The sequence below is a fragment of the Lepisma saccharinum genome, chromosome 13, assembly GCF_977018435.1.
Source record: "Lepisma saccharinum chromosome 13, izLepSacc3.1, whole genome shotgun sequence".
Lineage (NCBI taxonomy): Eukaryota > Metazoa > Arthropoda > Insecta > Zygentoma > Lepismatidae > Lepisma > Lepisma saccharinum.
In genome coordinates, this window is record NC_139241.1 from 52,065,774 (window position 1) to 52,091,273 (window position 25,500).

A 25,500-nucleotide genomic window follows, 5' to 3' on the forward strand; every position below is an offset into this window, starting at 1 on the left:
ACCCATTGCGTTATCACAAAAAATGCAAGTGTCCGGTTTTTTTTGTCCAGCAGTATATGAAGGCGAATGAACTAGAATCATGTTCAAGCAACATTTGCAATTTTTTAGTATCAGTAGAATTTCAATTTTATCGATAACAGTAAATTTTGTATTAGGAATTTTTTACCAATCCTGATACTACTATCAGTTCACTTATCAATAACAAAACTAATTCAAGAATAAATGACATGGACATACAATTAAGAACAAAGGTTACAGGATTTTGTAGTAATCAAACACTGAGGTTTAGTTGGTAGAGCATCCGACTGATATATGCCCGGGGTGGGTGATCCAAGGTTGGTAAATTTTCTGCCTTTGGTATCTGGAGGGAGGGAGAGGGAATAAAGGTTGCTAAAGCATGGTGCTGAACACACCACCTCCACAAATGGCCATGATCAAGAATGTGTGGAGCCCTACCTCTACATTCCCCTAAATGTGCCTTCATGACAAGGTGAAAAGTACTAATACTTACTTATCTAAACACTTTTTTTGAAATGTATTATACTGCATAAAATTGAATTTCAAACACATCATATACAGAACAAATATCTTCTTGCTTTTGGCCAACACAAATGGACACAATATCAATTAATCTATAATGCAATATAAATATACATCAGCTTAAGCAAGTTACTGAAGTAGTTGTAATTATTGGCATTTATCAGTTGTAATTAGAGTACACTCTGCCCATTAATAACAATAGTCATTCAGATGCATTTCATTAGATGATTTTCCCTGAAATTTCCAGGTGTGTGGGAACCCAGACACTGATTCAGGTCACTTTAATTCTCATTTCAGTGGTGTCGATGGGAAATGGAGATGGCCAATCACAGGATATTCACAGACAAGAGAGACTTTTTAATCCTAATAGAACTTGAGCGTCTAAATCGAAGAGATTTACCACGCCATCTGAAATTTCTCATGGATACCAGAACCTACTTGGAGTGGCCTGGCTTCGACGAGGATCAACGTGACTTCTGGAGACGGTTGGGAGAAGCTCTGGGCCGCAGTCTCTACACACAGAGCCAGCAGAAAGAAAACGAAGAACGTCTGCGAAAACTCGAGAGTGGTTTGCCTCTCATGGAAATGACTCAGCGCCCTCATGTAGATTAATGCTTGCTTGTATTTGCTGTGTAAATAAAATAGAGAACTTTAAAAATCACTATTTCAGCATATGTGCATTTTCCCAGATGTTTCTCACCCCAGAGAACGTTTTTCACAAAAGCTATTGATACTTCCATTTTCTCATCTTATTTCTGTTTCACTTTTTTTTTTTTTTAATATACTTTTGGGTTAAATGCGAGTAGCAAGGCTGTCTGTCATATTGTGTATTTCATATTTTCCAAAGAATATGGGAAGGGTGAACTGACCCCAAAGATGATGGGGAGGGGTCTTTCTTCTTTCCCCTCCCTCACAATAATAAATACTCTTGGCACAACAGACTGCCGGCCTCACTTCAACATACCTCAGCAGATGTGGGCAGTCATCCAACTAGCTACAGGGTGACATGTGATCAGCACAATGGCTGTAGCCAGTAGCTGTAAGTTTTCATGACCAGGTTCCACTATTCATTCATACCTCTCCAATTTGCACACAATGGTAGGTGGCCACCAAAATCTCAGGAGAAAAGTTGTGCTTCCTTCCAGAAGACTCGAACCAGCATTCGCCTCATAGAATTGGCAACAAGGCTTTTTCATGTATTTAGAGGGAGGGGTCTGTTTAGAGCAGATAACATCAAAATTGAAGAAAACCGGAAAGTCATCAGACAAAATGAAATGATAATCTGACATTTCATTTTGACTGGCGGGGTTTTTTAAGTTTTCTCCAAGTTTGATTTCCCATAAAGATATATTACATATAAGACACATTTATAATGCAGTTTAAACAACACACAAAAATGTACCATGACATAACAAAATCAATAAATACAGAAATCGCAAGTAGATCAGAAAAGAATCAGAATTTTTATTTTCTTGAATTCCGTATAAAGTACGTATCATTTTTAAAATGTTACAATTATACCTAACAGCTTAGAACTACATACAGATTACTCAGAAAAAAAAAACAACAAACTTTCAGTTTGACACTATTATCTAATGTAGTTCACTATTTACATTTCTCACATAGCTTCACCTCGTGACTATGAAATAGTTTTTATCCAATAAACCTTTGCTACAAATGATTCAGAACATTCACCTACAGTACCCACACTGCACAATGTACGACTGATCGTATTAACATACGAGTCAATTAGAAGGTCTTGTTAACCAAAAAAAGTCATCTCACATTACACTTCAAAATAAGTTATTTCTTTTTTCAGAAACTGAAACCACACTTCTTTTAAACATATATATATATTAGTTATCAAGGGGAAAATTTTGTCTTTTCCCCCTAACAAAAAAATACACACAAAAAACCACATTACATGAATATCTATATATATTTTTTGTAAACTATGTCTTCATTTCCTCTGCGCTGGGGGAACGTAAACTTGTTGCTGTGGTCGGAAGCCCCTCTTCTCTCGGTTGTCCCTGCTACCTGCATTTTCCCCAGCTTTGATATAAGGCCGGTTTCCTCCTCTCCTGAATTCAAGAATTCCTGAAACATTGTAGGTTTAAGAACAAATCTTATGCATCAGCTTGACTATTTACACTGTTATGTGCTTGATTGATAGGGGCCAGATATTAAAGGGAATTCCTATTTTTATTTTTCAACACAGATCATGGAATAAATAATAACTGTTGATATTATCTTCCACCAATAAGATTACATGTTTTTGACTTCCCTTTTTCAGCCCACATTCACTCCCCCCTTTTTAAAAACATTTTCCTTTCTGGATCCTTTATTGACAAGATATCAAATATTTTGTTTTGTACACCTGTATTTTCCCTAAACAAAACATTCAACAATTGTCTATTTGGTGCAGCTTAGAGGAAAGAAAGAACATGCACCTCCTACCCTACCTTCCCTCCATGAGTGATGGGAGTACACTGCAGTGATTGTTGCACCAATTCGATCTGGGCTCGCATTAAATTTCTTGCAATTTTTACTTTACTTCATACAAAAGTTAATGTATCCCTTTTTATATATGAATGTGCTTTCCTTTAAAATAATATTTTTAGAGGAGTGCAAAAATAAACTACAGTCTTTTTTTATTTCCTTTTTTGGCAATAATTTTCCCCTTTTTGTACCTTTTACAGTAAAATTTTTTCCTTTAAAATCCACTTTAGTAATCCCCCTCCCCAAAAAAAAGTGGCCAGATTTCTTGCATTAAAAACTTCAGAGGAATGAATACAGCTTGGATGTCTATGACCTAAAATATTTAGAACCATGCATGCATTTATGTGCTAAAATGTGCCAAATTATGATCTAAAACTGAACATATGAGCTAACAATTACATAAATACACATCCCAAGTGGATGGTAGCAGGGACCACCAAAATTAATAGAACAATTAAAAGTAAGTCTCACGGATAAAGTTAGTGTTATGCTTACGTGTATTTATTATACGTGGATGGATCAGAAAAAAACGTTACAACAACAAATGAAAAAAACACAGCATAACCTGGTATGAATTAATGATGTATTCTAAGAAGGCTATACACACATCACTTTTCCATGTAATCGGCAAGGCGATTGAGACATTTATCAGACCGCTGGACCAACTTGTTTATGACGTTTTGGTAGAAATAATGTCCCTGCTCATTGAACCACTTCGTGGCAGCTGACTGGACGTCGTCGTCGGACGAGAACTGTGTTCCAGACAAGTGCGCTTTCAGCTAGGGAAAAAGTTAAAAGTCACTGGGGGCCAAGTCCAGGTTGTATGGTGACTGGTTACACACATCCCATCTGAAAACGTTGCAGCATCTGTTGAGTCTGACGGGACCTACACCATTTCGTAACATGTCGTCTACTGATAACACACTCACCATACACTTCCTCAAGTTGACGAACATCTGCTGCCGGGAACATTCCTTGCCACAAGAAGTGTATGACTTCCACAGCAGACCAATTCTGGAAGCGTCTCGCCATCGCATCGGCTACTATGCCACTGACGGTAAACATGAAGTTGTCAAAAGTCTCCACATGTATATGATGCCATCTGTTTCACCTCCGGGTAAACTAATTACGTACTTACCTCCTATTTTGTGCATTCACAGAATGCTTATTGCAACCTTTCTTTCTGATCCACCCACATGCTACTGTGTCTTTTTTCCAGAACATGAATAAAAATCATTTAACATCCTGGAAACAGCATATTCATTTACTACTACATTTTCATTCCCTCACCAAACATAGAATATATTGCTAAAATTTCAAACTGGTATGCTTGTTATAAAGTATTTTATAAAATCATTATTTTCTTTTGTAGGAAACTGACACACACAACATATTGTTACCCTACCGAGAAAGAAAACATAAAATGAATTATTATTATTTTGGTAAAAAAAAAAAAAACTTTCTACATGTCCAAGAACAGGAATTCATTAGCTTTACTGGCATATGGATGATTTTATGAAAATACCACATGAAATGTCAAACACACTGTTAACACTTAGAGTGCTGACCTTTAAGCCGTTTTCCGTCCCAAGAATGCTGACCATTTTCACTACTTTTTAAAAAATCATATCTCAAAAGCTAAAAATGTAAAATATATGTATCATACACTGCTGAAAAGTTTGATTCTTCCTCTTTATTTTAATATATGATATGTTACATTATAACCACATGGCTACCTTGGACGTTTCATCATAAATGATGTGAAATGTACTAAAAATAAAAAGTTGATAAGATATAATATATCTTATCATATTATGATATGCAGTGGTGGCAATTGGGTCCGAAAACTAGGGGGGTGAAGACAGTATATTTCCCTTTGTAGATAAGATTTAGCATAGTGCGGGGGCAAAAGTGGTGAAAATTGGTTGGCAACTGCCCCCTCGCCTCCCTAATCTAATCTGTAGAAAAGGGAAGCAAGCATATCACTATCAGACAACAACGCGAACAGAACCGTTATGAGCATTTGCCCACCATCTAGTGGTAGTATGAGGAAGTACGATGTCGAAACATTACTCAGGATTGCTAACTCTGTAAATGTACGGCAAATGACCGTTGAAATAAATTTTGAATTCAACTCCGTATATATACGTGATCCACACACTAGAGAAGTTTGGGAACTCCATATACGTGATTAGCAGTGTAAGTGTTAAAATGATCAAAACATGCATTTATAGTAGGGATGACTGGATCCGAATACATTTTTATCCAGGTAACAGATAATTCTCTATTCAGATTTCAAATATCAAGGTATCAGATATTCTGATATCTGGACAGTTTTATCGTTTGTCCATTTTGTGGGCTATCTACATACTCTTTTATTTGCCATGTTTGTATTTTACTGTAGGGATAGGATTGGACTTCATCAAATATTCGGATTATCTGGATATCCTAATTATCCAGATATTCAGAGATCCAGATTATTATCAGTTGGATATAAAATGGATATCAGATAATTTGAAATCTGGATATGTGTTATCCAGATTGTGGCCATTCCTAATTTATAGGAACAATAAAGCCATCTTCATCTTGTTCACAAAAGCTAGAAATTTGTTCAAATTAGCTTAGGCATGGAAAAGAAGGAAGGCAAAGGTACAAATAAGACATGTTCAAATTAGCTTAGGCATGGAAAAGAAGGAAGGCAAAGGTACAAATAAGACATGTTCATGCAAAATCTGAGCTTCTTAATGAATAAAATCATCCTACGTATCATCACACATACATTTGTGGTAAATAAAAAAAACAAAATTTTTGTACAAAAAACAGTTCAAATTAAGTGCATAAAATTATAATCTGGTGAATAAAATTTCAAATGTGAATTTGATACCTCTAAAATAACAACAAAAGGTAATTAGCATTAACATTAATTGCTGCTTGGCCTCTCCCATGGCACAGTGGTAGTGTTGTCGCCTTGTAATCAAGGACTCCCGGGTTTGATACCTGGTGGATGCATATAGTGGTTCGGATCCCACTTTGAACTGTAGGTCCAGTCCAGTCACCCACAGCCTTTCTGTGCATAAAGTGGACGTAAAACGTCAACTCAATCAATCAATTCATTGCTGCTCAAAATATTACATTATCTTGTACATATAACAGCATTTTATAGGTTTGTCGCGTGTTACTCACAAATCCAGAATATAAAAAAGGAAAGTTAAAAATTGTACTTACGTATGTGAGTATAGTGCTCTTATTGTAGAACGACGTTTCAGAGATTGACTATCTCTTTCCTCAGGTTCATATATAAAAAAAACCAAAAAAAAACCTAAGTACTTGGCATAGTACTGCGTCAAAAATGTAATATGAGGATTGTGGTTAACCAACCCTTAACCACAATCCTCATATTACATTTTTGACGCAGTACTATGCCAAGTACTTAGGTTTATTTTATTTTTTATATGAACCTGAGGAAAGAGATAGTCAATCTCTGAAACGTTGTTCTACAATAAGAGCACTATACTCACATACGTAAGTACAATTTTTAACTTTCCTTTTTTATATTTTGTACATATAACAGATTTTCAAAAAACAAAATTAAATTATTGCACTACAATAAAGATAAGATAAAATGTTCTACAGTCTCAACAAAAATAAATGACAACTAAATGTATTATTACATCCAATGTACTTAAATCAACAAACCAGTAGTACTCAAACTAAATTGCATTGAATTTACAGGGTGATTCAAAAGTCTCCATACATAACAAAATTGTTACAATACACAGGAAGCATAATTGAAGGAAGTAGAAGTTACGTATGTACGAGAGGAATGTAGGGATAGTATTTCTTTTTGCATTTTTGTTATTTAGTGCTGGTCATTTGCAGCTTTTGGCTAATCATGGTAATAAGGATGACTTGAATTGTTAAGTTCACTTTATGCACAGAAATACTAATTGGGACCGAAGCTACAGTTTAAAGTGCGATCCGAACCACTATTTGCCTCCACCAGGTATCGCCACCTTGATTACAAGGTGACGATGTTACCACTATGCTATCGGGAAGGTTCAATAAGGATGATTGATGATTAGATAAAATTGATGAAGAGACACGAACAAAGAACACCATGTTTAGCCTCAGCCTCAAAACTAGAATGTTCAGTAGCAAGATCAAAAGTTAACAACTTAAAGATACAAGTTCAAGAGGGGGAGGGGGGGAGCAAGGATGTTACCATTCACCATCGAGAAGGCAAGAGAGAGATTTGGATTATAGAAGGCACACAGATACTAGCAGCTTAATTGTGTGTAACATTCTAAGAAACAGCCTCACCTTACCTGAGAAATTGTTTTGGGAGTACATGGGAGACAAACTATCAGATGAATTCACAAAGGCACTGGAAGTCTGCAAACTATGCCCCAAGCCATCCTGAAAAAATACATGCACAAATTAGCACCTAACTATAACTGCAATTAACCACTTGCCTTACTAACCCGAATTATCTCGGATGTGGTACTCTTCCGGCAAAATATTATCCCGAGTTATCTCGGAAACCTGAGGAGTTTGAATGTAATTTTTTTACGGGCCCGTACTAAGTCGGGCGGAACTTTCATGATGAATTGGGTAGGTGGAGTTAGTTGCAAGTCCGGCCAACAGATGTCTCGAGCGTGCACTAATTTTTGTGCCTGCCTTGATTCACCAAGAAGTGAAGAAAGACAACAGCTTTTCTGCATTGCGTGACATTCGGTTGCTTGCAAGAATGCATTGTTCGGAAGCGTTGATTCGGTTGGAACTTTCTCGTCCTTTTGGCAGCAAAATGAGTGATATAAGCACAGACATAAGTGCATCAGAGTGTAGTGTAAGTGCTAGTGGCAGTGAAACAACGCTAACTGACTGTGATGATATTTCAGTCAAAAGTTCGCATTCTAATGTTAGTTTGACGTCTGTACGAGTGTGGCAAGAACTTGATCCTGAATAATTACTTCTTTTGTCTTTTGAAATCAATATTATATCATTTATAACATAAACAACATACCATTTTGTTCGTTGCATTATTGTTAGTAAATATCACAATTTATATCACATTTAACAGCTCCGAGTATACTCGGGTTAATAAAGGAATGCCTACTTGGAGTAGAATATTTTGATTATTTTTGATTGTTGTACCAAAAATCATTGTTAATGTAATTTTGCATGTAAAGTAGTAGTAAAATATAAAATTAAAAAAAGTGTAAAATTTTGACATCAATTTGGAAAAAAAGTCGTAAGGCAAGTGGTTAAACATTCCAAGATAATTTGTTACAAATAAAAACCTGTTTTGGTATGGTTTTCTACATTCAATTTAGAAATAACATAAAAATTGCAAACAATTTTTCTTATACAGTGAAACCTACTAAGGGGACTATTTATTAAATAGGAAAGCTGGCTTAGAAATATTTCCCACTCCCATAACATTTCTGGATTCAAGAGAAACTGTCTAATGTGGGGAAAAAATCAAAAGAAAGGAATTTCCCATGTTCCAAAATGTATTCTTCAGAAAACATGTTATCTCTGTTCTTCCCAGTTTCTGCACTAATGAACTGTATATCAGCTTTGGTATTTACCTCAGGTGTCTTCCAACTCATGCACCCAGCTGCACCTGTGATAAAATTCAATTTTATTTCCCTTCCCAAAATTTTACTCAACAAGGAGTCTTTAGTCTGTCAGTTGCCATCATGGATGCAAAGATAAAGAGTTGTAAACGGTAAAGTGTGCTTAGCACCATGCCATGAAGGTGTATAGGGGTGCGGGGGTAACGCCCCACACTTTCTTGATCCGGTCTGAGTGGGGGTGATGTGATCAGCACCACGCCCCTGACAACCTTTAACCCACACCCCAGGGTTTCCCCCAGGTACACATGTCATTCAACGCTGGATGTGCGCTGGGGCAGCTTCCGTTAGAAAAGTTCCTGGATTTGAACCGGCCGGGGATCGAACCCAGGACCTTTAGCATGGTAGTCAGACGCATTACCAACTGAGCCACCACGGCATCATAAGATAAAGAGTTGTGCTTGATCATATCTTAAAAGTGATTCATGCAAGTGAACAAGATAAATTGCCTAGCATGCAGATCATGAAGATGTTCAATGTCAGTAAAACTCCAGTGTACGTAATTCTAAAGAAGAAAATAGAAATTTTGAAACTGTGGGAAGCCTGTGCTAATGGAAGAAATAAGATAACTTAAGAAAACAACGAACAAAGACATTCGTGAAATAGAGTGGGAGTAATTTGTCTTTACTTTGCCAGGGTGAAAAATCACCACTTGTGGGGTCCTATGGTACAGGAATTTGTTTAAAATGTATCAAAAACTGGAGACCACTGAATGCAAAGCATCTAATGGATTGTTGACGAGTTTTCGTAAAAGACATCGGATAGCTTTTCTTATACTGTGTGGCGAATCAAGTAATGTATGCATATAGTGAAACCATTGAGGAGTGGGTTGCTAAACTACCTTCCATAATCGAGGTACATGAACCTGAGAACATAGTAAATAGTGACGAGACTGGACTGTGCTTTGGCATGCTACTGAAGAAATTGCTGTATTGTAGTATTAGTATGAAAATTTCAAAGTCAATTTAATTACATAACAATATTATAAAATATTAATAGTTTTACTAACTTTTCTAATATTAGTGTGGTTCGCATTCTAGAATGCATGAAATAAGTTTTTACCTTAGTGAAAGGTATACAATCTTCTTGAAGGACCTCCTCATAGTTGCCGTACTCCAGAAAACGCACTACGCAAGTGTTGGTAGACACTCCTGTGACCTCTGCTCGGTAATACTGAAAACAATATGAATGTGTGAATGCATGCACAACCAGTTTTATATTGTAATTTCAAACACACACAACGACACAATTGAAAATTAGTTTCCAAATATGTATTGCATGACAATTAACTTTCCTGCTATAAGATCCTATCTCACATGATTCAAAATCAAATTTTATTTTCATGCTGTAGGGCAGTGTTTCTCAACCTTCATACGACAACGGCCTGGCAAAATCTTTTATTTTTTAAAGTCGATGCCCTGATCCCAGAAATTTTTACTATTTATAATATTTACAATTTTCTATTTTTTTAAAACTTTATACATAAATTACAGGCCTTTGAAATTAAATGCTGATAAATAATTTTATGACAATCATAAAGAGCTAGTAGTTGTAATGAAAGATTTCGAAGAGCCCTTGTTCAATCTCAAATTGTAGTGCTGAGTTTTGAATGACTGTTTATTTACATCACTTGGTGCGGGCTGAATGCTTTCCAATGCTTGACATCATCTTTCTAAAAAAAGTCAATGCTGATAAATCAAATTTTTGGGTTCGTCAGCACTTGTGCTATTTGCACCCATTAGGATTACATAGGGTCAAGCCACCTTACCATAACTACGAGGGGAGAGTGAAAAGTTTTGAGCCTCAGGTTTAAGGTTTAAGTTTTAGGACACACTGTGCAAACTTTCATGAAATTCAAGTTTTCTTCTATTTTTTTGTCAACTATTTAATGATAGTTTGCAAAATATCAGCTGCCATGTACATTTAGAGGTTAATGATAATGACACTACGAGGGCATACCCAAAAGAAACCAGAATTCGCCAAAAAAATTTGCAGGAATATGTAACTTTGAGTTACAAATACCTTAGTCTCCTTCAAAGTATTGTCCATTTGACGCGATGCACTTATCCAAACGGCGTTCCCATTGCTTGAAACATTTTTGGAAGTCCTCAACTGGGATACTGTTCAAGGCCTGGAGCGCATGTTCCTGAACTTCTGCCACATCGGCAAAGCGTTTGCCTTTGAGCTTGTTCTTCATGCGGGGGAATAAAAAAAATCAAGGTGCAAGGTCCGGTGAATATGGAGGGTGAGGAACAATGGGACTGTTGGACATGCACACAATGTGGGCTGGGGCATTGTCGTGGTGGAGCAACCAGTTGCCACACTTCCACATTACTGGACGTTTTCGATGCACATTTTCATGCAATCGCCTCAACACTCTTCAATAGCATTTCACACTTTTTCAATGTTTCCGTCATTTCTTGCTGTGGCAGGTTGTCCAGATCGCGGTTCTTCCACTGACATTTCCCCCTTTCTGAAATGTGCAAACCACTCGTACACTTGCATTTTACGTAGGGTGTCTTCTTTAAATGCTTCTTTAAGCATCACTACAGTCGCAGCTGCAGTTTTCCCTAATAGGAAACAAAATTTCACATACACTTTCTCTGTTCCTTCTGATCCGCCATAGCAAAATTCGCAGCAAACGTTTGACACTGGTGCATCATAGTGTCTCCTCACTACATCTAGCGGCGGAAGTCGGAACAACATCTGGATTTCCTGCCAGATATGCTTTCCGGTTTCTTTTGGATACGCCGTAGTATTTATGGTTCAACACGATTAGTATTTTAATATTATCCTAGACAAAATTTCTTACTATAAAAATTATTGAATTAAAAGAAATTTAAGTGCGTTTACAGTTTACATATTACATTTTCCTTTCAAATTGTTCGAGTATCTTAGAGCCTAATAAACACCATTGAATGATTATGACATTAATATACTTTCACTAAAAGTATTCTTATATCTACAAATTACTTATTTACATTATTCTAAAAATTATTTCTTTAAATTGATTTAAATCAGTGCTCTTGTTTTAAAAAATCACACAATTTAAATCAAATCACCTTGTAATCATCCTAACAGTTGGGCTGAAAAGTTCGTAGGCTGACTCATAGATGGCGTTACTAGAATTAAATCCATGTGATTTTTACTTAGTACTAACCTTCAAAAGATAAGTGTATAAATTTCACAGCTGCCGGATAATTAGTTCGTGAGATATAGCATTGTGAGTGAAGCAGCTTTTGTTATTGTGAAAAAATGGATAAAAAAAGAATTTCGTGTGTTAATAAAGCATTGCTTTTTGGCAAAAAAAATACTGTTGAAGCCAAGGCTTGACTTAAACATTATTCGGACTCTGCACCAGGAAAATCAACCGTTGAGAAGTGGTTTGCTAAATTTAAACGAGGCGAAATGAGCATCGAAGACGATGCACGCAGTGGACGCCCCAAAGAGGTTGTTACCGACGAAAACATCAAAAAAGTCCACAAAATAATTTTAAATGATCGTAAAGTGAAGTTGATCGAGATAGCTGAGATTATTACATAGCGTTGTTGGAGCGTTTAAAGGATGAAATCACGAAAAAACGGCCCCATTTGAAGAAGAAAAAAGTGCTGTTTCATCAAGACAATGCACCGTGTCACAAATCAATGAAAACGATGGCAAAATTATATGAATTAGACTACGAATTGCTTCCCCATCCACCATATTCTCCAGATCTGGCCCCCAGTGACTTTTTCCTGTTTGCAGACCTTAAAAGAATGCTCGCTGGAAAGAAATTTAGCACTGATGAAGAGGTAATCACCGAAACTGAGGCCTATTTTGAGGCTAAAGAGAAATCGTACTATAAAAATGGCATCGAAAAATTGTATGACCGCTATAATCGTTGTATCGTCCTCGAAGGCAACTATATTGAATAATAAAATCGAATTTTGTCAAAAAAATATTTTTTACTATGTTAGCCTACGAACTTTTCAGCCCAACTGTTATTTAAAGCTAATAGACACGTAGCTATCGATTTCTCAGAAACTGTTAAGATGGAAACATAAATTTGACAGAAAAACATCTACTTAAAGCCAACATAACATCATACAAAGGATCTCAATCTCTTGAACTGTCTAGCAGTCAAACAATTAAAATTCAACAATCTACGAGGGTCATTCAGAAAGTAACTTCAGTTTGGGTATAAAAGAAACACCAGGACAATGTGAGAGTTTTAATTATATACAACTGAAAGAGACAACTCTAAGCTATTTTTCTACATAAGCACCGTTTCTGTTGAGACACTTATCATATCAGCAAACAAGGTTTGTAATACCCATGTCAAAGACCTCTGCCGCCTGTGCTCCTAGCCACTTCATTTGTGGGCCAAATCTGGACTGTAAGGAGCATGGTCAAACAATTCCCACTGAAAATGTTGGAGAAGGTCCTTGGTTCGAGCAGCAGTATGCAGGCTAGGGTTCATGCACGAGAACAATGCCAGAACTCAACATGCCACATCGCCTGCCTTGAATTGCTCATCGCAATTTCTTCCAAGTTTCACAATACATTTGGGCATCGATTGTTGTGCCTCGTTCCAGGAACTCCACCAACAGTATCCCTTTTCTGTCCCAAAACACAGTTGCTCAATGACAGTGTTACTGCATGACTGAATGCATAGGTGGCAGATGTCTTTGACATGGGTATTGTAAACCTTGTTCGCCATTATGATAAGTGTCTCAACAGAAACTGTGCTTATGTAGAAAAATAGCTTAAGAGTTGTCTCTTTCAGTTGTATATAATAAAAACTCACAATGTCCTGATGTTTCTTTTATACCCAAATCAGGGTAGCTACGATTTTTTTTGATTATGAAATTCCCTGACTTTTCCAGGTTTTCCAGACCAGAAATAAATTTTTTCCAGACATGTTTGTCGTCATGATTTTTGCTTTTGAACCTCATGTTTTTCAATTAAATATGCAGGCACGTTAATTATTATGAATATGAATATACACAGTTATTAGCTGAAAATTTACCAAGTGATTAATATAATGCTATTCAATGAAAAAATAAATAACTATTGTACTTCCCCATTTTTACTAAGTCATTACAATTAAGGTGGTGTAAAAAAAAATCAATAAAAAAATGTGGCATATATCAAATCTTTACAATGTAACCTGTATACAACCTCAATTAGCCTATATCAATACAAACGAGAAACAGGGGCCTCCCCCATGGTGCAGTGGTAGCGTCATTGCCTTGCAATCAAGGGGTCCCGGGTTCGATACCTGGTGGAGGCACAAGTGGTTCGGATCCCACTTTAAACTGTAGGTCCAGTCCCAATTAGCCTTACTGTGCATAAAGTGGACTTAAAACGCAACTCAAACAAATGAAAAACAACAGAAAATTAGGTCATGTACCTTTAGAAAATATGCAATAAGTTTAATGATTATATTTTTTAATTTATTGAAAATAGTACATAATACGGAAATTCAGAACTTGAATGGGGCCGGTGACCAACCATACACCTAAAAAAAATATATACGCGAGCCATACTTTGGAATCAAATATCTCCATTATTTGAGTTTTCCACATGCTGGAACCAATTTTATATTACGGAAAACATCAAAATCTGTTTTATGATTTTTTTCAAATTTTCCTAGCAGGAAGACTAATTATCACAGAATTTTTGCAATTATTGAGACACGAAATTTGAACTTTCCTTAAAATAATGAGCACTATTTGGATTGGAAAAAAGTTATTTATGTTGAAAAAAAACTTCAAAATGACCTTAGTCAATCATACACGCTTCCCACGGACAAGGTATTCTCCGGTTGACAAACGACAGTAAGTATTGTAATGGGAATGAATATAGAAATAAATCGGAACCTTAGTAGAGTGCATTCAGGTTCTTTATTTTAATTCTAAGACAACCAAACCTGACATTCCTAACCTAACCACAAAAGCATATATTCACAAAATCTTAAGTAATCGCTAAAACTCTGCAGTATGTGTTGACAGACATAAATCGAAATCGAACCATGTAAAAGTTGCATTTGTAGCATGATGAAATCGTAATAATACAAAAGGAACTTGGGCTCGTTTTCACCACTTTTCAGCATAATTTCATTCTACACGCAAACAATACGTAAAATTACTATCTGCATGAAACCAGCATTCCTAACCTAACAACAATGTATGACTAGCGTACATTTAATTCCTCTATTTCGCACCAGTTTTTAAAAATAAATTCATTCTACATGCACAAAACACATGCATATTCGAATAATGACGTCACTGATACTGCATAAAATCACTAATTTCTCAGGTGTAACACATCTCTGCAAGGTAAAAAACTATGACAACGAGCAAATGAACTAGTTGATCAAGTTGCTTCTGAACGGGTCACAAACGAAGGACTCAAATTCACAGAACGGGTTCACGGGAGGAACGAAGTAGTGAGTCCCTTTGCTTTTACTCGGCATCCGCACCCGTCCAGTGTGACGTCAACCACAGCCAGTTACGTGAAATTCTGCTCTTCAAGCTTTATTGCAGATCTAAAACCAATGAACTGTCCGAACACCAACCTGCTCCGCTGCACGTATCAAAAGAGAACGGGTTCCGAACGGGTGTGTTCTTGAAGAAAGAAAATTTCCTCACCACACACAAAGCTAAAGCAACATTTTTTCCACAAGAAATTCTGAGGATGGCTGGTGCAAAGGTTTCGTCTTGAGTAGCTTGTTCTCTAAGAAAAAATCTCACGCCTCTCCAAATTCCGGTCTTGAACAGGTTCACAAGAACGAGTTGCAAAATGAACGGATCCAAGAACCTAGATCCGAGAGTGAATAAATATAGAATTAAAATGCGAAGGAACCATAATTTTGTACGTAACAGGCTAGAAGTCATAATGTATAGAGGAACAAGTTTCTAAACTGAATCTTTTGGGGGGACTGGAATCACAAGAACCGAATTCGGAAGTGGAAATGAACCGTTCGTTCATTTTGTAACTGGTTCTCCTGCAACTCCAAAATGTACGTAAATTCCAAAAAAAAATGCAAAATTCCCTGACTATTCCCTGTTTTCCAGTTGCGTAGCAACCCTGCAAATGGAAGTTACTTTCCGAATGACCCTCGTATATGTAATGCTTTAACTTTCAATATCTCAATTTCTTTTTACAAAAACTTATAAACATGTGATTTAGTGGACAGAGTTTATTAAAAATCTAAACCTATTAAACCTAAAAATCCTGGGGATATGCCAATGCAGCAGACATGGAGAATACTGTGATTGTATTGGTTTAGAATATGAAGTTACAGAAACAACACTTACCATATTATCCTCCCAGTATTTCGCCATGCACTGGTCTCCTTCCTTCCATGGCCACTGTTTCGAGTCAGGTATATACTGATTGGATGGCATGTTGCAACCATAAGAGAGTTTCGGGTCGTCTGAAGAATAGGATGACCTCACGGCACCATCTTCACTATCGAAATATGATGACTGGTGAAGAGGGCCACTTGCCGGTCTCCTCTTCGACTGGAAGTATTTCCCTCCGAACTCTTGAGTCGCACCTCTGCCACTTTCAAACTTGCCGCCGCCACCGCGAAAATTGTGCGAGCCGTCATAAGCAGCGTTGCAGCTCTGTGGCCTGCCAGCATTTCTGCCGTCTTCGTCAAACATTTTTGATTTGTCCTGCGCTCCCCTCTCGGCATCATCCCTGCCGTAAAACTCACCCTGAGTCCGGTAATCCTTATTATTATAGTTCCGTTTATTATTGTCCCGATTATATCCGCGCCGCGAACCGTCACTAGATTGTCCCTGGTATTGATTCGTCATCTGGCTGCCAAAATCGTCACCGTTATACACTAGATTACTCTCAGTCCGTGAGTTGTACGAACCAAACTTCTTGTACCCATCACTCATCCATGTTTGAGAACTGTTGTGGTAGGTTTCATTAGTCCATGTTTGGAAGCCGTCACTCTGATTATAAGCACTGTTTGGTGCGTTGTGCATTCTCTGCGCCTGCTGCTGTTGAAACCTTGGTGGCTTCTGTGAAGACGTGGCATTGGGTCGACTTCTCTCGCCATCCTTGTACGACTGGTGGCGTTGCGATGAATTGTCACTCCACATATTATCTTGACGAGAATTACCTGAATATCCCCCACCCCCACTCCTGTAGTAGCCTTCATTCCTTGAATTCCTCATGTCTCCCCCACTTCTATCATTATTTCGGTATCTTCTTTCTTCTGCCGGCTTTTTCTCAGCTTCTTTGTCCGCTGAAAAAAATATAGATGTGATAATGAGAAGAACTTACCACATCTGTCAGAAGTCATATATTAAATAGGGACGAACAAGTAAAAATTTTACCACTACAATAAGGTAAGGCTTGTTCGAGCTCCAGCTTAGCAAAACGGTTAGTGGTAGGTGTAGATAAAACTAAAAAAAATATTCAGGAACCAGCCCTTCTTCCTAAGGAGCCAACATTTTTTTTCTTTTTTAAGTATGGGCTAAGGAAGCCATGAATCATACTAACATAAAGCTACACATTTTGAAATGTGATTTTAAAACAATTAATTTTTTAAATATTTGGATTAAAAGTGGTTAATTCTGGTAACAGTATGAATAACTATGCAATACATTCTAATACATGGCCAACTCTACTATATCACTGCTGATTTTAAAATTAGCTAGCACTGAAATAAAATTATAATGGCTTGTTTATTATTCTGATTTAATGATACAAGTGATGCAAATAACACACATACTGTACTTGTTATTTAAAAAAAAGGTAAAGGAAATTTACATAAGCGAACTTGAAATATTAAAAAAATATTTTTTTTAGAACTGAATTTGAAAATTTAGGCTCGAGGTAATTTTTTTCAGGTGCCATGGTGACCAGGCATCCTGTATTTGTCTACCCCTGGTAAGTGATGTGGCCTTTGGTGCATGTGGTCCCAGGTTCAGATCGATCTCCATTTTAGTCACAGTAATTTATGTCAAGAGGAACCTAAATATTTGGACCTAGAAGGGATGAGAAGACAAGTGAGTGGAGAAGGTTGCATAATGTAGAACTACACAATTTGTATTCCTGTCCAGATATTATTAGAATAATTAAACAAGAAGACTTAGGTGGGCAGGCCTTGTGGCACGAATGGGAGGAAAGAAGAGTTTAGAGGATTCTTGTTGGGAAACCTGATGGTAAGAGACCAGTTGGAAGGCAAAGACGAAGATGGAAGAATAATGTTGAGATGAAAGAAAATCGGTAAGGTTGGAAAAGATTGGACTGATCTTACTCAGGATAGGGACAGGCATAATTTTGGTAATCTGTGATTTAATTATAAAAATTCATTTTTACACAATGATGGTACCAAATAAATGAGAACTTTGAAAATTTGCATAATTGTCAGGCTATTTAGAGATACATTCATGATATGTATATATCACATGGCATGCCACTGACTTACCATTTTGTACTGGTAATTTATCTTCAAGGAAGTCAAACAGAGAGAGGTGGTCTGATGGTTTAGAAGGGACACCATCATCCTTGTCACCTTTCTTCTTGTCAGCTCCCTTAGACTTTGGCTCTGACTTAACACGTGAGCCATCATCTCTCCTCATACGTGGGCCATCATCTTTCCTCTGTAGAGAAAATTGATTGCATAAATAAATTGTAATAACACCTGGACACAGTGTGAAGATTGTGGGGAAGCAAAATAATACAGGGTGTTCATAAATTATTGACAGATTTTGCAAAATTATATTTCCACCAATAATGAACAGAAATACAAGATATTATCTTCCTCAACTTGCACAAACACTGTCAGAATTGTGAAGATGAATTGTCACTGCCATCGGACTGTGTGAAACCTCACATATTCCTCTTTCAAATGGTGGTGCTATCATGTACTTCTGTTCATTATTGGTAAAGATGTAGTCTTACAAAATTAGCCAATCATTTATGAACACAGTGTACAATGCAGTTATTTTAAGAGGTTTTCATTTTTTCAGCCTGATTTCTCAGAACTTTCTCAACTACACCAAGATAATTTGAGTTTTGGTTTTAAGTCCACTTTATGCACAGATAGGCTAATTGGGACTGGTCCTACAGTTTAAAGTGGGATCTGAACCACTGAGCAAGGTGTTTTCACCAGGTATTGAACCTGGGACACCTTGATTGCCATCAAGTAGACACTAACAACAAGTAAACACACACCCAACACACAACCTGAAGAGAAATGTGGCAAAAATGAAACACATTGCATAAACAGGGGAACAGAAAATGAACAAAATTAAAGGCGAATGTGGAACAAAATGAGTGGTGCTAATAAAGCACATGGAAAGTAAAAAGTTTTCATGGCTGCCTTCAATTTTCAGCACAATAGTGTAGGATTTTAACTTGCCACTTGTAAGCAACCATTATTTTATCTACATATTCTTCTGAATCTAATTTTTACAATGGTGCAAGATACATATTACAAATTTCATTGATAAATGCTGTCACTTACAACAAACGATATCCATCGTGGTCTGTTTCCAAATACTAACTGCACGGGAAAAGTAGAGGGAGCACGTATTAAGCCAGGTCTACCGTTGCTACAGTGACAGTGCAGGAAGTGACATTAATTTTATCAGCATATACCAAAGCTTTATGAAGTTCTTATCAGGTGGATCAAACCTAAATGGATGCCGAAAACTCAGTTGTACTGTGATTACAGATGTTTTTACATACTCTACAACACAAAATGTTTTCAGCTTTTAGTCAGCACCATTTTGTACAAATACGGTGAATATTTCAAGTGAAACTTTTGCAATCTAGTTGCAATCGGTGCTTGTTACAGGTCTCTCCACGCACCGGTCATGAAGAACGAGAGAAGAAATAGGTAGAATCTTTTCCGGACACCCTGTATTATATACAATGAAACGAATAAAGTTCTAATTTCTACTTTTTCTTTGTAGCAACTGTCTTACAACATTCCCCTCTGCCTTTGATTAGAATAACATCAGATATTAACTAAGGAAACGTTAAAAAAAATTGATTTATATTTTTAAAATTTTATGAAAACAATTATTATTTATTAAGTTAAACATAAGGATAATATACTACATTATAAAGGATTTTATAATGTTTCCAATGGTGTATTAATGACTAAAATCGTTGCATTAGTTCCCGAAATATTAATGATTAATCAGAGACCGAACTTAAACTATGTATTCATGACGGATGCAGTAAACGTGATTTAGAATCACTTACGTGAAATTTTGAAATTTCTTATTTCCACATTGCACAATTTAATGGTTATATCCTATTTATTTCGAAGATGGTACCATCTCCGCTCCAAACACAGTACCCTTAGTGAATTAAGACAAGGGAGTCTTCGAAATTAATAGGATTTAAATGTGCAACGCGGAAATCAGAAATTTCAAAATTTAAACTATGTAGTTAGACAAAATGGCACATTGATGATGTCGTAGCCAGAAAGGCTAAATGATGCCAGAGTGGCATCATTCGGATTTAAGATCAGTACATTAAACTTAATGAAAATATGCATTAAAAAGACTTTATATCCTACTTGACGGTGTCACATTTTTTAACATTGTCGTCGACCACTGTGTCTGGTGCTAAGAACGAGACATTAGTGGACATCAACAGTTGTAACAAAAAGTTGTCTCTCTTTTTAGAAATTAAAATTTAAAAAAAGTATTTTCAAAAATGTCTGACACAACAGAAAGTTAAGCTTTGGACATATAAAAACAGAACTTAAGTTACACAAAAAGAAAGTTATTGAATTCTCAAGCAACTTGTGCAACATTTAACAAATCTCATTCCTGATTTTAACACACAGCTGGAAATTCTGGCAAGAACCAACCATAGTTCTTTTAATAGTACAGACCAAAGTTGTAATCAATATTTACCAGCTCCTAAGAATGACAGTTTATTAGTGGGTGAATATTCAAATCAAATTATAAGTATCAATTTACCAGAGTTATGCTTGAAAATATTCAATTACATCAGAATAGTAAAATACCTGTCATGGACCACAAAATTCATTTTTCAACACAATATTTTTAACAAATTTTAACTGTTGCAATTTTCAAGCTCAGCACTGATATATACGACGGTTAGAACAAAAGTCATGGCAACTACTTTCTTCCACGATAAAGCGGGTCAGGCAAGAAATTGTACTATATACAATTGGAAGGTCGCGATATATGCTGATATATGCTAACTTTAACGTATGAATTTTGAACAACATAGAGAAAAATACAAAATACGCAGTCACAGGTTGTCCTGGACGTTGAATGTCGGCAGTTGGTTCTCTTCCATGCCCGAATGCTGCTGCCCACCTCGCAACAGTTTGGTATGGTAGAGCAGCTTTTCTACTTTCACATAAGAACGCTGTTCATGCAAGGTCACATTCATCCTGCATAACTGTTAAACACGACTTCCCACTACCCTCAGTTCAATGTCTTGGCAGCCACTGTATATTTTAAAATTTCTTGCCTGACCCGCATTATCGTGAAAAAAATTGGTTGCCATAACTTTTGCTGTAACCTCGTACATATGTATCTGTATGAATTAAGCTTTTTGCTTTGGGAGTGGCGTGTTTGTAATTGCGTTTCAGGAGGGTTTTTTTTTTGGTATGCAAATTTGTATGTTACCAATCAGTAAATTAAGCCATTGCCTAACAGTTCTAAGTACAAGGGGCATTCAATATATAATCAGAATATTGCAATAAAATATCTTGTAATAGATCCACAATCACGAAAATTCATATGCTTGTTCTAGGACGTACCATTGTTTTAAATGCGGAAGCCCAGTAGCACATGATGCAAAATCCATGCGTTAACTCTGGAAGCCCCATAGATTTTCATCATGGTGACCGTCACAGAGTGTACGAAAGCAGAGATGAGATGAATGATACGTTTTCTGCATTTCAATGGTATACCAGGCTGAAATTTATCGACGAATGAATATAATTTACAGTATAAGTGTTTGACTAAATGCCAAGTGTACGAGTGGGTGAATAAGTTCAAAAGCTGTGTGACAAGTGTGGAAGACAAACCACGTGTTGGCCGATCAGTCATGGTTACGACTGAAGGCATGCGGAACGCTGTTGAAGCAGATATTCGTGAAGATCGCCGCATCACCGTAGCTCAGATAGCAAGAGCAATGGAGATTAGTGTTGGATCAGTACACAAGATCATCCACGACAGGATGGGATTAACTGGGATACACTAAAACTCTGTGATAACGTAAACGAAATGACAGATATGTTTTACAACATAATATACGAAGCATTTGACGCGTGCATCCCCTTAAGACGCATAACCCCTCCTAAATATCCATGCTGGTTTACCGCCAATATAATTAAAAAAATAAAAGCAAAGGCTCACCACCACCAAAAATGGAAACAAAACGTAGGTAACCCAGTTCACCATGCCAACAAATTTAAAGAACTCAGAAAAGCAATCAAAAAAGAAATATCATCCGCCCATAATAATTACTTGTTCGACATCGAAAGCAATATTCAAAGTGACCCGTCACTTTTCTGGTCATACATAAATCGCAACAGGCAAAACAAACAGTTTCCAGTTTCTTCAAACAATGAACCCATATTAAACCTGAATACCGTCGTTCATGAATTTGTGAAATACTTTCAATCTGTGTACGCAAGATTCACTCAACATTCAGATAATCAGTATGTCTGAAATTGAAGCAGCTGTAAAAAAATGAAAGCCAAAGAAGTCGGCGGGGCCAGACAAAATCCCACCCTACATCTTCAAAGGATGTGTAGACATTTTAAAAATTCCACTCTTTATTATCTACAATGCGATATTATCTTCTATGCAGTTTTTCGAACGGTGGAAACTTACTGCTGTATGTCCAGTACCGAAATCCTCGGAGAACAGAAACATACAAAACCATCGTCCTATAGCTCTCTTATCTGCCCCTGCTAAAATATTTGAACAAATCTTATATTGCCACATATACAACCATGTCAAAGGAACTTTTTCTGAATACCAGCATGGCTTTCTGCCCAACTGCTCAATAGAAACAAACCTTGGCGAGAAACTGCATTATATAAGCACGGTGTTAGATGATGGGGGGAGGTGGATGTAATATACACTGATTTTTCCACAGCCTTTGACACTGTAAATCATGATGTACTACTAAGTAAATTGGGCACTTTCAACTTTTCCCTTCCCCTCAGGAAACTTATGGCGTCATATTTAATGAATAGAAAACAATATGTTTCGTATAAAGGCCACACATCCAGCGAATTTCTAGTACGTTCCGGAGTACCTCAAGGGTCCAACATAGGACCTCCTCTCTTTCTTCTATTAATCAACGACTTACCAGAACATTTGATTAATTCTAGAAAACTGTTATTTGCAGACGACCTGAAATTCTTTCGAAGAATAAAAAATATTGAAGACTGTGTGTGTCTACAACAAGACATAAATAGGTTGAGTACGTGGTGCTTGCGCGACGGTCCTTCTCTTAATGCAGCAAAATGCTATTCCGTTACTTATTCTAAACAAAGAACGATCTTAAATTTTCAATATAAACTTAATAATACCAATCTAAAAAAATCTGAAACAGCAAAGGACCTAGGAATATATACTGCTGGACAAAAAAAACTGGACACCTTAATATTTGACATCTGAATTGCAATTACTTATGAATTACGCTCTCAGTTAAGTATTGAACAATTGAACATTCATTATTGAACATTTTCCACAGTTTTCCGTTTATTATTTATCTATTTATTTACTCGTATTTACTTATTTGGAACACTTAGTAGGCTCAAAATTAATTTCATGCAATTTTGTTTTAATTTATTGATTTTCAATTCCTGTTGATGTTATTTTGTTTAATGTCTAGAGAGGCATGAATTTTGGTTCATAGTAACCATAGTAACATATATTATTGACATTGTCATTGCTGGTATTTTTCTTGCAAGTGTATTGTAAGTTTGCTGCTAGCTTGAAAATGAGACGTGAAGAGGTAGTGTAAAAGCAGTAGCTCTTCGCGATGATGGTCGTAGTGTACACTATATTGCTAGGGTGCTAAATATAGCACGAAGTACTATCCATGAAGGTCTCAGACGGTATGACGCAACCGGTTCCTATGGTAGAAGACCGGGTTCTGGTCAGAAACGATGCACAACAGCACGGGAAGATCGTTTAATTCGTATCATAGTCTTAAGAGACCGTCGTACGACTTCAAATATTGTGGCACAGCATTTGAGAAATGTTCATAGAACTGTGGTTTCTTCACGAACAGTTCGTAGAAGACTGAATGAAAGTGGTTTATCATCTCGGAGGCCGGCTGTAGGTCCCAGGTTGTTAGCACGTGACCGGAAGCGAAGACTGGAATTTTCTACAAAACACTTACGTTGGAATGTGGAGCAGTGGGAAAAGGTTTTATTCTCTGATGAGTCAGAATTCAACCTACGTTCATCAGACGGGCTTGAACATGTGTATAGAAGACCTAATGAGCGTTATGCACAATGTTGTTTCGTTGAAATAACACCCTTTGGAGGTGGTGGTGTCATGGTCTGGGGAGGTATCTCTTTACAAGGACGTACAGAGTTGGTTCTTGTAGATAATGAGGCAATGGCAGCTTGCAGGTATATTACAGAATGTGTGGCAGATCATGTAGTACCATATGCACCATTCATAGGCCCAGACTTAGTTTTTATGCATGACAACGTGCGTCCTCACGTTGCGAATATTGTCACGGAGTACTTGGACGAAGTTGCGATTACGCGATTAGAATGGCCACCACAAAGTCCGGACCTAAATCCGATAGAGCACGTCTGGGATCAACTGAAACGACATATCAGAAACCGCGCAATAGTTCCAGAAACAATTGAAGAGCTAAGATGTGCTATTCAAGAAGAATGGGAGCAATTGGACCAAGAAGTGATTGCCATCCTTATTCGAAGTATGCCACAGCGGTTACAAGCTGTAATTGATGGCAGGGGAGGTAACACCCGCTATTAGACCCCTACCAGTACCAGTTAACAATATTAAAAAAAAAATATTGCTAAGATTTTTTTTGGTAGTTTTCTGTAACTTTCGTTTATGTTCTAATTTAACTTATTAACAATAAATTTTAATTTGCTTTCTGTTGAATATATTCAGGATTTCTTATTTCCAATAATTTCTGCAACATTTACTTAGCCTTCGAATCAGAATTTATGCGTTATCACAAAACATGCAAGTGTCCGGTTTTTTTTGTCCAGCAGTATATTTTGACTCTAAGCTAACTTTCACTCACCATATTAACAAAGTAATAGGCAACACTTACAAACTTATCGGGTTCATTATTAGAATGGGCAGAGACTTTCGAGACACCCAAACACTTAAGGTATTATATTACTCATTAGTGTGTTCAAAACTTGAATTCGGGTCTGTTGTATGGAACACTGACAGTATAGTACAGACTACAAAAATAGAGCGAGTACAATCAAAGATGTTACGTTATATGAAGCATAAACTTGAAGGTACTTATCCCAAATTTGATTCGTACAGTAATCTAATAGAGGAGCTCCGAATGCACAGGCTTGACGATCGAAGGACAGTGCGCGACCTGCTGCTGCTCTGGAAAATATATAATGGAAAACTTCGCTCTCCTCTTTGGATCTCACAATTTAAATTACGCGTTCCTAACAATAAGATGCGACCCAATCATCAAACCTTTATTGTGAATAGAGTGCGAACAAACATTGTCAAGAAATCCCCTATCTGGAGAATGAGTATTCTCTACAATGCCTGAGAAAACCGTAACAAAAATATTGATTTGTTCTCTATGCCATATATACAATTTAAAAACTGTGTAATGA

At 36.8% G+C, this 25,500-nt stretch overlaps 2 protein-coding genes across 3 annotated transcripts in view; one reads left to right on the forward strand and one right to left on the reverse strand.

Moving 5' to 3' along the window:
- Window positions 1-1,204, forward strand: part of LOC145996959 (uncharacterized) — a 43,446-nt gene extending 42,242 nt beyond the window's left edge. The window contains exon 5 of the mRNA XM_083133551.1: window positions 838-1,204. Within this exon, the coding sequence (XP_082989677.1) occupies window positions 838-1,152 (315 nt within the window). The 3' untranslated portion in view covers window positions 1,153-1,204. The remainder of the gene's footprint in view (window positions 1-837) is intronic.
- A 759-nt stretch (window positions 1,205-1,963) lies between these two features.
- Window positions 1,964-25,500, reverse strand: part of LOC145997282 (tudor domain-containing protein 3-like) — a 48,031-nt gene continuing 24,494 nt past the window's right edge. Inside the window, exons 9-13 of one of the 2 annotated variants that reach the window (XM_083134170.1) lie at window positions 18,112-18,286; window positions 15,977-16,923; window positions 9,738-9,848; window positions 7,365-7,455; window positions 1,964-2,637 (exon numbers count right to left, since the gene is read on the reverse strand). In XM_083134170.1, coding sequence (XP_082990296.1) covers window positions 2,501-2,637; window positions 7,365-7,455; window positions 9,738-9,848; window positions 15,977-16,923; window positions 18,112-18,286 — 1,461 coding nt within the window. In that variant the 3' untranslated portion in view covers window positions 1,964-2,500. Of the gene's footprint in view, window positions 2,638-7,359; window positions 7,456-9,737; window positions 9,849-15,976; window positions 16,924-18,111; window positions 18,287-25,500 lie in introns of both variants that reach the window. The other variant, XM_083134169.1, reaches the window with a different exon arrangement.